The sequence below is a fragment of the Amphiprion ocellaris genome, chromosome 5 (genome assembly GCF_022539595.1).
Source record: "Amphiprion ocellaris isolate individual 3 ecotype Okinawa chromosome 5, ASM2253959v1, whole genome shotgun sequence".
Taxonomy (NCBI): domain Eukaryota; kingdom Metazoa; phylum Chordata; class Actinopteri; family Pomacentridae; genus Amphiprion; species Amphiprion ocellaris.
Window position 1 is genome coordinate 36,602,415 of NC_072770.1, and position 14,249 is coordinate 36,616,663.

The 14,249-nt window shown below is 37.6% G+C and overlaps 1 protein-coding gene across 3 annotated transcripts in view; it reads right to left on the bottom strand.

Moving 5' to 3' along the window:
• Positions 1 to 4,147: 4,147 nt before the first annotated feature.
• Positions 4,148 to 14,249, bottom strand: part of ngfb (nerve growth factor b (beta polypeptide)) — a 38,498-nt gene continuing 28,396 nt past the window's right edge. For 2 of the 3 annotated variants that reach the window (XM_035955975.2, XM_055010422.1), the window contains one exon: positions 10,193 to 14,205. In XM_035955975.2, the coding sequence (XP_035811868.1) occupies positions 13,613 to 14,194 (582 nt within the window). In that variant the 5' untranslated portion in view covers positions 14,195 to 14,205 and the 3' untranslated portion in view covers positions 10,193 to 13,612. Of the gene's footprint in view, positions 6,079 to 7,006; positions 7,166 to 10,192; positions 14,206 to 14,249 lie in introns of those variants that run through there. The other variant, XR_008601571.1, reaches the window with a different exon arrangement.

Consider the following 14,249-nt stretch of genomic DNA (forward strand, 5'->3'; position numbering starts at 1 on the left):
CTTAACACAGTTAATGTATTATTTTTGTGTGTATGCATGTATTTATTGATTTATTTAGTACTGTTAACATATCAGAGTTCTGAGTTAAATGTTTATTAAAAACTAAAAAGCATTTAAAAAAAAAAAACAACTTAGGCATTTATTGAGTCACTAAAATACTGTAGAGTACAGACCACATCAGCATGATTATAAGCATCCTCTGGTAAATTAACAACCAGATACTGATGTCTCTCACCATATGGACTTCAGGAGATGATTAGATGATGATAAACTGTGACCTACTGGTTGGGTTCTCTCTGTTCTCATGTTTCTTACATGTTTGTCCCCTGACAGCCAGGTCCTAATGTTTTTTGAGCAACACACCATACTATGACGTTTTTACAATGATGGTTCTACTATGGAACCAGTTTGACATGTTCAGGTGTTCTTTGTGTGAAAACTCAGAGATTTCAGGTATCAGAAGGTGGTTTTCAACTTTCTTTGTTAACTTTCTGCTTCAACTTTAAACTAAATTTACTTCACTAAGCCAGCCCTCTGGACTTCCAGTAAGCTGTGTTCCTATTGGCTGTCCAGGTGGCTGCTTGGTGTTATCAGGAACACCTGAGCAGCTCAGTGTCTTCCTGCTTTATTTAGCTGCAGACAAACATTTCCTCTGCTTCTCTTCACCTGGGTTTGGCTCCATTGCTTTAGTTTGCTCTTTAGGCGTTGGCTTGCAGCTTCCAGCAGTAAAATTGTCTTTAATGTGTTTCTTGGTGTGTTTTAGGGCTTTGTACTGGATAGTTGTCTTGGTAAAGGTGGTTCTTTAGCCACAGGTAGCACATGGTGCTAATGTGTGCAGTGATTAGTGGATTTGCTGCAGCTGAGTTGTGTCTTTATCTTGGCTGTAGTGAGTCTTTAGAGGTTTTTGGTCAGACGCATTCTGTATTCTTGTTGGTGAACCAGCGTTGGTTGTCCAGAAGGTAAGAGTTCCTGTCCTGATTCTCTGTTCTCAGAGGTTCTCTGGTAGGCTGCAGGAGACTTTAGCGTTTGGGTTGTGCTAGTTTGGTTTTTGTATGGTTTCATTTGGACGACTATCTTGAGGCCCCTCCATGTGGTTTAGTGAGGTTTTCTGGAACAGTTCTACAAAGCAACCTGCAGCAGAAGAGACTTTGAGAGTTTTTAGGAAGTTCTGGAGACCAAACTTTAGAGCAGCAGAAACATTTGTCAGCAGTTTGAGCAGGAGAAGGTGAGCTTCAGAGTAGAAATGAGGAGAAGGAAACCTTCTTGACCCGTGTGGTGAGGTCCTGTACCAAGAGTTTGAGCAGGTTGTGAAGAGTCTGTAGTTCTTTGGTCTGAAAGCACAAGAAGAGTCGACTCATTAAAGGAGAAAACAGGAGATATTGTTGGTTTTTCTGTCGCTCTGCAGTTTCCTTAGACTGAATATCAAGTTTATATTTTAAATGATTTCCCATGTGAGCCCAAGAAGACTTCAATAAACTCCCTCCATCCCCTGGACACAACATATTTTATTACCATGTTAAATTTTTTTTTTTTTTTAATGTTTTTGAGTTTTAATCATAGTTTTAGCATATTTTTTTCTCTTTGCTTGTTTAGTTTTGTCATCTCTGTAAAAGGTGCTAAACAAATAAAGTTGAATTGATAAACTGAATAATTGACTAACTCATGATTGTGACAACAGAAGTATTTTCATTGTATTTTAAGGGTTTATTTCATTTTTAAGGTTGGGGTTAAAATCTTGCCAGAAAAAGAAGATTAAAGAAATAAACTACATAACAAAAAGCAATTAAATCAAAGGGAAAAAAATTTAATACAATAAAACTTTTAAAAAGGTTTATTATTAAAAAGTATTTTTTGAATGTTTAATTATGGAAAATATTTTATCTGTAATTTTTAATATTTGTATTTGAAAAATTTTGTTTAATTTCATAGTTACATGTATTGTATCTTGTTTAATTATCTAATTCAGTATTTTGTCTGTTTAATAGAATTTAATTGTATTTAATATTTAACTATATTAAACAGACAAAATATTGAAATAGATAATTAAACAAGATACAATACATGTAACTATGAAATTAAACAGAATTTTTCAAATACAAATATTCAAAATTATACATAAAATATTTTCAATAATTAAACATTCAAAAAAATACAATTAAAAAAGAAGAATATTAAACATTGAAAAAAAATACAAAACATTTAATTAGATTATTAAACCTTTAAAAAGACAAAACATTTAATTAGATTATTAAACCTTTAAAAAGACAAAACATTTAATTACAAAATTAAATGTTTAATTAGAAAATTACATTTTAAAGACAATAAAACTTCAAATAGGAATTAAACTGAAAATACAATGAAGCATTTAAAAAGAAAAATAAACATTAAAAGGTGGTAAAACATTTAAAAAGAAAAACCTTCAAGATTTAATTGAAAAATTAAATATTGGGAAAGAAAAAAAAATTCAAACAAGCCAATAAAATATTTGAAAAAACAATTAAACATTGAAAAGACAAAACATTTTGAAATCAAATCAGACATTAGAAAAGAATAAAAGGTGGGAAAAGAGCAAAACTAAACATTTAAGAAGAATCAAACTAAAGACAAAACATTTGAAAAGACACCAGTTAAACTTTAGAAGATAAAATTAAACAGAAGAGACAATAAAACGATGAAAAAGAGCAATGACAGATAAAGGTCTTAAAGCGTTTTCTAGTCTGAAATGAAAACATCAAGTTGTCTCTTCAAACGTTTCCTCTTTCTATGTTCTTGATTTGATTGTGGACAGATTTACTAAGAACTCATTTAAGAAAACTGCTTTCCAGATAAAGTCTACTAGTAGTTGAAGGCATTTATCAAACTAATGTTACCTTGTGATCTCCACAAACTTTACTGTTCAGTGAAGAGAATCAAAGTTTGTTGAGGATTTCTAAAAAACCCACAGGTGAAGGTCTGAGAAGAACTCAGATGGATGGTCTAAATGTGAAATCAAGACTCATGGTCACAAGTTTTAAGGCTTCTGTTAACCATAAAGTTCAAACTAACAGAGAAGTACTGAGAAACTTTTAAAATTTCAGCCCTCAGACTGTCTGAAGGTTCAAACTAACTGAGAACTACTCAAGAACATTTAGGTTTTCAGTCCTCAGACTGTTGAAAGGTTCAAACTAACAGAGAACTACTCAGGAACTTAGAAGATATCAGTCCTTGGACTGTCTGGAAGTTAAATCTAACAGAGATCTACTGTGTAACTTAGAAAATTTCACCCTTCAGACTGTCTGAAAGCTCAGGTCCTGAGGACTTGGGAGGTGTGGAGGCTTTGTAAAGTCTTGGAACTGAGGGTTCCACCCTCCAGCACAAAGGCTGAAGTCCAACCTCCTGACAAAAACAGTTGAGACGAGACTCGAGTTAAAAAAAAAGTCGAAAACGACAAAAAATAGATGATAAATGCGCAAAAAAAAGAAGAATTAGTATCTGAGCGAGTAGCTCAGGGAGTTAGAAGACAGACTCCCAAGTGGAGGGTCGCAGGTTCAAGACCCGCCACTGGCAGTTTTCTTTCTTTGTCTTTGTCAGGATTTTCAAAAAATTTAAGAAGTGTCTGGTCTTGAACCAGCGACCTGCAGCTCCATAGGCAAATCCTTAACTCACTGAGCTACAGATCAGATAAAAAGAAATAAATTCGTCGTCCCTTTGGCATCGTAGTTTCTGAAGTCACCACATGGGTGGAGCCAAGGCGGAGTCTGGGTGGAGTCAGGGCGGAGAGTAGGCGGGGAGGTGGGTGGCGGCCTCCCCCCTCTACTCCCCCACCTCCCCCCTACCACCCACCACACCTTCCCCCGCCCGACGAGTTCTTCGAGTCTCCACGAGTTCTTCGAGTCTCGATGGGTTTTCCCGAGTTTCTTGAGTTTCCACCAGGTCAGAGGCAGAACAAGTTGTCATGAAGAGGTGTTGAAGTCGGCCAGGATGGACTGACTTTTTACAGCGACTAGAAGGAAGACCACTAGAAGAGCAGGTCTTTAACCACCATCCATAAAATCCATGGAGTCGCTCCAGAGAAATGAAGGGACGTCAACTTTTATCAGCCTCTATCCAGATGTTCAACTTCATATCTTTACTCTGAGATTTTTAGCACCACAATCCTTTAGTATCACACTTTATTATCATTTATTAGGACTTTAATGGAATCCACCAGCAGATTTAGTTTTTTTTGACAAACTTTATTCTTGTCGTCATGGGACTGCAGTATTTAAAACTGTTCCTTCTATTTGACCTCACGTTTATTAGTTTTAGTGGAGAAAGTTATTTTAGTTGTCGATTAGTCTCTTAAAAACTGATTGATTGATTGTTTTCTCCACTAATTCATTTCTTGTTTTGGTTTATAAAATGTCAAACCCAAATATATTCAGTTTACTGTCATAAAAGCCTAAAAGATTTACATTCATGATGCAGGAATCAGGCAGTTGCTCACTTTTTATCTTAGTTTAGTCAGAAAGATAGTTGATAATGTGTGAATTGTTGCAGTTTGTGAGCCATAAAAGGTTTTAATCTTTGGGGCCGCGTGTCAAAAAACACTTAGAAACAAACATCAGCAAAGTACTCAAAGATTTGAACATCATTTGCATGACAATGTCTAATTAAAGGACATTTATTTCCAACGTAAATGTGTGATATTCATCCTCTGGAGCTTTCTCTTCACATCATCTTCCACCTGGACTGGTTTGGTCGGGAGCATGTGCAACAAACATTTGAAAAACTGCACTTTAACATCAATGAATGACACTGAAGTTTAATCTCTACATAAATGAGACTGAGCCTGGATGTGCTGCTCTGTCATTAACTCCTAAGTTTAGGGAAAGTTCAAACAAAAGAAGGCAGTTCAGATAAGACGTGAGAATGAGCTTATTTTCTAACAAACATCTCAGACTTTCTGAGCTTCAGCACCTCTAGCAAAATATTTTAACAACAAGCAATTCAAGAGATCCAGAAGTTGGAGAGAGTTAGCTTTAGCTGAGCCAAAGAACATGTGGGACGCTAACCTAGCAAACATTTCAGACTTTCCTCTGTGAATTCTGAGAAATAATTTCCTATTTAATGACAGAGCTACACATCTGAACTCAGTCTCATTAAAACAGACTCTAATTCAGTGTCATCCATCCATATTAAAGTGCAGTTACCCAAAATGTTTGTTGCATGAGCTCCAACAAAACCTGTCCAGGTAGAAGGCCACTTTGACAAACAGGAAGTGGAAGATTCCAAGCAGATTTATAGAAGGGGGAACCGGACTGTACTAAGTGTGGTCAAGTATAAAGGGGTGTTTTGTGGGTTTTTAAGGCTGATAATGATTATTAGTGAGACATTTGGAGTAGATATTCATTTGCAGTAAATGAAAGTATTTAAAATCTTGGAGTTAAACTTACAAGAACACAAACTAACAGAAAACGTTGTTGATACGTTCTTGTTTTGTTTACAGATGTTAAGATAAAGGAGTTTTATTCGTGACGTATAACCAATCAAATCACTCCAGAAGACTGAGCGACCACAGGTAGATAAAGGTTCAGAGCCAAAGTAGCGCCATTTTTAAATGTATTTATTACCGTAAATCAATAAAAAATAAAATACTGATAATCAGTACATCAGTCAGCCCACAATTACTACAATTCTACAATGTATGTCTCTTTGCTTTGACTTGTTATTTGTACAATATACGATGTATATGATGGTGTTTTTTCATACCAAAGGCTATACTATGATGTTTTCTAAGAGACATAATGTGCTTCTCTGTTTATTCTGGCTCTGGGCTGCTGCACTCCTCCTCTGTTGTTTTCTGGATTGTACTCAGCTGCATGCCTTCGTCCATCCGGCCTCCGTTGACTCGTCCCGCCTGCCGTCTCTGGAGCTGAAGCTGGACTGGAACAGACCAAAGTACAGTCCAATCACGATGCCAGCTGCCTCTCAAAAGGCTCCTTCATCTGGCAGGTGGCAGCACTTCTTCTGAGGGGAAGCTGAGCTGGTCAGGCAGAACTTTGGAGATGTGTTCCAGTGGTTGGTGGATGTGTGGGGAGATAGAGAGGGACCTTTGAACTGTTCACAAAGGAAAACAGGGAACCCATTGGTAGTTTTAGTTTAGGTGCTACTGAGGTGTGTTTTTGGGTTTTAAGAGATGAACAGGAAGAGTTTTTTTTAGTATTGATTATCTTTTAATTTGTTCCTGGTTGGAATGCCCATCAATGTCAACATGAAGTTCACTTTTAGTTCTGTTTATTTATTTTTGTTTTACTAACAACCATTTGTTTTTAAACCCCTCACATGTTGTGTTGTTGTAAACTTCCTCTTTGAAATAAATTCTCGTCTAACCCTCTGGAAAGCAGCGTTTGGACTGTTTTTGTGATGCTCCTCACCTACTGACAGCTGTGGACTAAAGGCTATACTGTGATGTTTTTAGAGCGACATGCTATACTATGATGTTTGTTGGGCGACACGCTATACTATAGGCTTTTTTAATTGACATATTACTGTGACGGTTTTTTTTGGTTTAGTTTTTTTTGTTTTTTTAGCAACATATAAGAATTCGAACAGTTTTAAAAGTTACTATACTTTTACTTGTGCAATGAAATTATTATTCTATGGTATTTTTTAGATGACATATTATACTCTGATGTTTTCTTGAATTACATGCTATTTTGACAATATACTGCACTATGACATTTTTTGAACTACATATCATACATGACAATTTTAGGCAACATCCTATCATTTTGCGCTTTTTGAACCACAATAATCTGTTTTGTTTTTTTTTCTTGCCATCATGCTGTACTATGAACTACAGACCATACTATGTTATTCTTAAGTAAAGCATACTATACTTTGACATTTTCTGAACTACATCCTATACTATGGCGTTATACACAGAGTGCTTTGGTTACATGTTGATTTATAATCTAGATTTTTTTCTGTTTTGTTTTTTGACAGGATTACCACAGACCTGACCGTGAACACCGTTGACACCCACCTCAGGGAGACGCTGCCTAAGATCTCAAGGCTGCTTGGTCGTGGTCTTTCTGGCACGTACTCTTCCAAGATGAGCCGGGAAGTTTAACACTGATGGAATGACACCAGGTCTAAGCCGACAAACTTCCAATTCCTCCTCAACCCATAGTCTCTGGGAAACCTACATGGAGCACAGGTAAGAAAAGTAGACAGAGAAGTAATTAAGTCTGTACACAGCATATTAAAAAGAAATCATGCTAATAAATTAAGTACAAAGAACCGAATTCGCCAATATACTGGAGACCAGAGCTATTTAATTTGATTAGTATAACCTTGTTTAGTAACATTTCAATTATTTGAGAGCAGTCCTAAAGAACTGCCTGTAATCCCAATCATAAAATGGGTTTGGAGGAAGAACATAGATGGTAATCTGGATATACATGAGTTAGGCTTTATAACTACTATTGGTAGTATTGGTGGTAGTAATAGTAATGGGACTACTACTAGTAGTGGTGGTAGTATATTACTGCTGCTGATACTGGCACTGCTACTACAACTTGTAATACTATTACAAATGCTGATACTACTTCTACGACTCTAACAGCTTTTCATACTACTACTGCTGCTTGTACATTTAGTATTACTACTACTGCTTGTACAACTATACTACAGCTACTATTAATCGTCTGGTATTTGCTTGTCAAGCTGCTAGCTCGCCTTAGCGTTTTGCTAGTGGCTAACTCGTTAGCTCTCATAGACTGGAAGCTCTCAACAAGATTTCATAATGAAAAAAGAACCAAAAACTATTCTTACCTATGAAAAGTCATTCCAAGTTTCCTTGTCTCAATCGTACGACGTAGTGTGTAACTGTATGCAGCACAGTGAGCCGGCATACTTGTTTCCGTTTTCACGCCGTCTACACCAACGGAATGCACTGAAACTTTGCTCCCACTAGCTTAGCCTCGCTGTAGCACGCAGCTCAAAGGGGCGTGTCCTATCTACTCATTCATATCTATGAGAACAACGGTGGCTGCACATAAGGACGCGTGACGTTGATTAGCTGCGTAAATACCATTATATACAGTCTATGGTAAATACGTATGTGAATCGCATCATTGGCTGCAGCAGCCAGTCACCGGTCACTCACTGACTCACATTGAAAAATAGCACAGAACGAATTGTTACGTGTTTATTTTCTTTACAATTTAAGATGGATTTTTTTTTTGTGCACAGCGCAGATTTTCTGTGCGCAGAGACCGTGTCAGCAGTGCGCAATTGCGCACGCGCGCAGCTTAGAGGGAACAGTGATCATAACCATCACATCACATCACCATTATTATTATTATTATTATTATTATTATTATTATTATTATTATTATTATTATTATTATTATTATTATTATTATTATTATTATGACTTTATTGTTATTATTGGTAAGATAGAGTTATTAATGTAGTCAGCAGCCATATATATGAAATGTATCAGAAATGAATTGATGCAAAATGAAATGAATCCCCAACTTTGTGTGGCTCATCTTAAATCCAGACATGCAAATATAATTTTTGTTTTTCAACAGAGCAGCGACATAAACACAGATTATTTCACTTATGTCATTTTGATTTTAATGCTATCAGCACACTAATTATATAAACCTAAACCTATTGTCCTGCTTTCTGTGGTGTATTGTAGGACTTGTGATAGTAATCGGGGCAGTGGTGGCGCAACGGTTAAGTGTTTGGACTACTGATCAGAAGGTCAGAGGTTCAAGCCCCGATGTGGCCACTGTTGGGCCCTTGAGCAAGGCCTTTAACCCTTCCTGCTCCAGGGGCGCTGTACCGCGGCTGACCCGTCGCTCTCTCCCATTTGGGGAGAGATGCGAAAATCAGAATTTCCCCTCGAGGGATTAATAAGGGATAATAAAAAATAATTCATTGGACCCGTTCATTAAGGACGTATTCTGTTGCCTCGGACATCGTACTATCTCTTGCAAAAACTTAAATTTTAATGAAAATGATTTATATCCTGTGTTTGTGTCACGTAATATTATAAATAATGGCTGAAAAGACGCCACAGGGATGACTACCTGTCATTTCTCTGTTATTAATGGGTTCAATAAAAAGAAACAAAGAGCAGCGAAACAAAGAAACCGTGTCTTTCCCGAGGGCACCGCACAAACCATGAACGCACCACGGCGCATGCGCAGGTAGTATACACGGTCTGGAATTAGCTTCTCCAAAGTTAGCACCTGTTACTGAGATAAAATACATTTTTCTCGTATACAACTATTTTGTAACCATTGAAGCTCGTGTTATAAGGGATAAAATTATATTTTGGATATTTAATATAATCCACGAAGCCTGTGCGCTGCTTTTAGACGGGATTCATGATTAATGATTGATATTCGACTTAATTAAGCTACTTTTACGTCTGAGCGATAAATTAAAATACGTTTTCTGTGTCCTGGTTAACATGTGATCAATATATTAGCATCAGAGTTCCTAATTCCTGAGCTTTATTTGCAGACAGCTTGGATGTGTTCCAGTGTTTGACCTCTAGAGGGAAGTGTTGTATTTTGTTTTTCAGTGCAGTGCAGTGATGCATTAGTTTGAGGTGAACAAATCAGTAGGAAACTAAGCTTTCTCTGGAAATTTCAGTTGACAGACTCTAAAGGAGATGCTTCTCTTAACACTCTTGATTCCACAGACCTAATCTCAACAGCTGATCTTTGTTTCTGTTTCCACTTAAGCTCCAAGCTGTCTGAGTCAGACATCCCAAATGCCAGCTGTGATCATAGACTGTGGCCATAATACTAATTTGGGCTGCGAGCCTAAAAATAAATCACAACTGATAATGGTTGATATGAATGCTGGGAGTATAATTTGTTGCTGACAACACCAAAATGTCACTGCCAAAGCACAGAAAATGGCAAGCCATGATATTATCAGGCTGAGTTAGCCTCTCGACTCATAGGAAATCTTGTGTTTGGTTTTTTTTCCCTTTTTTAAAAATATCCACTGTAGAATGAAGAACAGGAGGCAAACACAAAGCCAAAGCAGCACATTAATGGCAGTAAAATGAAGCCATATGGGTTTTTTTCTTCATTTTTTCCATACAAGCCGAAAAGGAAATTTATTTTCATGTCAAGGCTTTCCTCAGTCTACTGGAAGAACAGCAGGTTAGCTAGACAACTTCATAACACACACAGCGCATGTTTGTAAGTGTTTAATAAATAACAATATCAACAACAACATTTTAACAAAAGTTTTGCTTATGTCAGGCCTGGGTCAAATTGTATTTGTGAAATTAGTGGGTGTGACTTCTACAGTGAGTGGGATGTGCTATAAGACGGGATAATAGGCAGCAGAAAAATACTGTAAGTAGCTCCACTGTGTTATTGTGCCAAAACTCCTAGAGGCTATTGCTCTCGCTAGCTTAGCCTCAGTTTAGGATTAATACAGGTTTAAGCCTGTGCTGTCTGGAGCACAATCACACGGTCTTGTAATCCTCGCTGGAAGCTGCAGGTTAAAGTACACCTCTGGTTTAGTCTAAACCGAGATGCTGTGTCCAAGAGACATCAACTAAACACACCTGAATAAAGGCTGCTGTGAAGACTGAAAAATGGTAGAATATAATTCTGCATATAACTCAGTGTATAAGGGCAGATTAGTCTAAATCAGGGGTGTCAAACTCATTTTAGTTCAGAAGCCACATTCAGCCCAATTTGATCTGCAGTGACCAGTAAAGTCACAGCATCATAGCTGTGAATGACACAAGCAAGACAAAAAATGACAAAAGCGTGAAATGAAACGACACACAAAACAATAAAGCAAAACACAAAATGACAAAAATAAGACAAAAAACAAAACGACAAAAATGTGAGACGAACAACAAAAGTCAGACATAAAAAAGACAAAAACAAGACAAAATGACACAAAATGACAAAAGAACAGTGAACAATCTAGTATTTTACTTTATGATCAAAACAAGTTGTCATGGTCTAGAAATTATTTTAAAGTTTTACAAATCTGCAGTTAATGTCTTCGTTGTAATTTTTACTCTTTACAAAGTCGGGCCGGATTGGACCCTCTGGAGGGCCGGTTTTGGCCCGCGGGCCACATGTTGGACACCCCTGGTCTAAATCATCAAAACTGCCATCATTCATTTCAGAAACTTCACATACTAGTAGTTTATTTTTGACTTCAGAGAAAATTACTAATTAAGCGACAGACTATGGAGATCAATTAATTCCATCCATGTACACTAGTGCTGAAAAGTTTCAAAGGCAATTTCATGTTTTCCATGAAAACTCACACTTTTATCCATGTGCTAACATAATTGCACAAGGGTTTCCTAATCATCAATGAGCCTTTCAACACTATTAGCTAAAACAATGTAGCATTCTATTCTGCATTATAGGCTACTGGAGTTTTAAATCTGGTACCTGTGGCGATATCATCACGTTTGCACGGCAGTATCGATGCATTTTATGTAAACCAGCACTGATTGATTTGCAACCATAGCAATGGAGATGTATTAGACTACAGCAACAAGGTGGGAAAACCTAGGAAGCATCCAAGAAAAGTTTCTGATGCTCCAGATAAAAAGGAAACTTAGCGCTCAAAAGAAAGATTACAGTCTAAAAAAAGAAAGCGATCGATAAGCAAAAGTGTGTCGACAGTGTTTATGTAAATACTGTAACTGCCAGAAGTTAGAGACAAAAGTTCTGCATGGCAGGTTTAAATACACAAACGGAATTGCATCTGTATCAAAATTTATCAAACAAAATTCTACAAAAAGATGTCTGTGTTTATCAAAAGTGTAACTAGACTACAAACGATAAAGCGCGCGCTGTGTATTGTTTCAGCGGTATTTTGAAATTCCTTCCTGAGCACTCAGCAATCAAGCAAAATCAGATAGCTGAAACCAGTTTCCTTAATGGCCGTTTTCCGAGTCTGCATCACCTGTGGCTGTTTGGGGAGGATCTTGTAATCACCATACATCTTGTTAAGCTGCCGTTTAGCTGTGGTTCAGCTGAACTCGGGCCTGTCATTGTCAAAGTGGGAAAAGCGAAGTTTTGGAAGTGAAAGATAAAATTAAAAATTCCTCCACTTTCACGCTCCAAAGGTGTTTTACGTTGGTTACAAGTAGATCCTACATGCTCTGAATGATTAGTCTCAAGTTTTAGTAGGAATAATTTTCCTACTAAGTTAGCTTTTCAGAGCGTTTTTCAGAGCGATGACTATAAGTTGTGTTCAGTCCAGGTCTAGCTTAGCGCTTAGCTGCATTTTAAACCTTCACAAACAGAGTCTACACTGGAAAAAAATGCTCCTCTCAAAACAAGAAAAAAAAACTTATTTCAAGGAACGTCTACCTTGAAATAAGTGAAAAAATCTGCCAATAGAACAAGTGAAAAATGTCTTGGTAACATTTCTTGAAATAAGATATGATATTTAGAATATTGAGATCTTAAAATTAGATGGGAAAACTTATTTTAAGCTCTATTTTACCAGGATTGTCAATCTTAGGTGTCTTAAAATAAGCCAGACATGCTAAAAAGAAAAACAGTTTTTCACTCAAAAATAGATTTTCGCTTTCATATAACCTCCTAATTTGAGATATATTAACCCTCCTGCTGTCTTCATTTACGGGCACCAAAAAACATTGTTTCCTTGTCTGAAAAAAATCCCAAAAATCAGCAAAAAAATTCCCCAAATTTCTGAAAATTTGCAAAACCTTCAGGAAGAAAACTCCACTAGTTCCTTAAAAGTTTCCCTTAAAAGTTTAATTTTAAAAAAATCCCCCAAATTTGGGAAGAAAATCCTTGTACATATTTTCAAAAAATGAGTAAAAATCCTAAAAATATCTAAAGTGATTCCATATATATATCAGTAAAACTTCTAATATTTTCTTTAAGAACATTCGCAAAAAAATCAACCAAAATCCAGCGAAATTTGCTGGATTTTGTTTGATTTTTTAGTGAATGTTCTCAAGAAACATTTTTAACATTTCTTTTTTTCCCACCAAAAATGTTCAAAGATTTTCCAAAAATGTTGAAAATGTGAACATCAGAAGTTTCACTCTGAAAATATATTTTTTTTCCGCATTTGCAAACTTTAAAACGGGTCAATTTTGACCCGCAGGACGACACGAGGGTTAAACTTATTTTGAGTTTTCTTGTAAAATTCAACTCAAAACAAGATAATTTCAAGATTGTTTGACTTAACAATATATTTAAGATGCATTGCCTTGCTGAATTGTCACTTGTTAGGTGAATTTATCTTAAATCAAGTGGGATGGGACATTTTGACTAAAAATAAGACACATAGACTTGGTAAGATTTAGAGTTTTTTCACTGTGTTACAACCTATAGCTCAAATAGAACCCCAGCTACACCCTTGGTACTCCAAACAGTTAACAGCAAACAAACCAACTGCAGATACTCTTTGACCCAGGTCTGGTGTGTATACATGCAGTCCTGATACTTGGACATATACCAATAATTTACTTTGTGCAGAGAGTGAGAAGTCTTTGGTGAGAAGTCATGCAGACAAAGTCACAGCTGTCTGCATGTTAGCATGAGCATGTCTGTGTACGTTCTGTATCTGAGTGTGTGTGCAGATGAAGTCCTCACTGCCGCCATGACTTGCGGCTGAGCACGCACACGCAGGCCACGTTGATGCGTATGAGCCTCCACGCCACCAGGTTCTCGAACGAAGTCAGCGCTCTTACAAAAGTGTGCGAGTTGGTACAGTAGGAGTTCCAGTGTCTCGCGTCGATCCCTAAACAGCCCGAGCTGCCCGACTGAGAGCTGTGACACGTCGTCTCGAAGAAGTACTGCTTCTTGGTGACATTGTTGATGTTCACGTCCGGCAGCACTGTCACCTCGTTGCCTTTGATGTCCGTCGCCTTGGTCTTGTTGCCCACCCAGACGCTAATGCTCTCGCACACCGAGTACACCCCGCGGTGCTGAGGCTGCCCCGCTCGCCTACGGGTCCTTCTGCCGCCACCCTGAGACCCTTCCGGCTCTGCATCGGGGGGCTGGGAGCTGAAGAGCACCCTGGGCGAGAGGTAGTGGCGCTTGGTGAAGAGCTTGGGGTCCACGTTGGGGATGGAGTTGGGGGAGTTGCCTGGATCCTTCTGCTCCCCTCTGATGGTGGCCACCGTCCGGGCGCTGAACAGGAGGAACAGGACCAGCGTAGACGACCTCATGGGCACACAAGCTGAGGGTGTCAGTAAGCAGAGAAAACACTGCTGTTACGGCTGA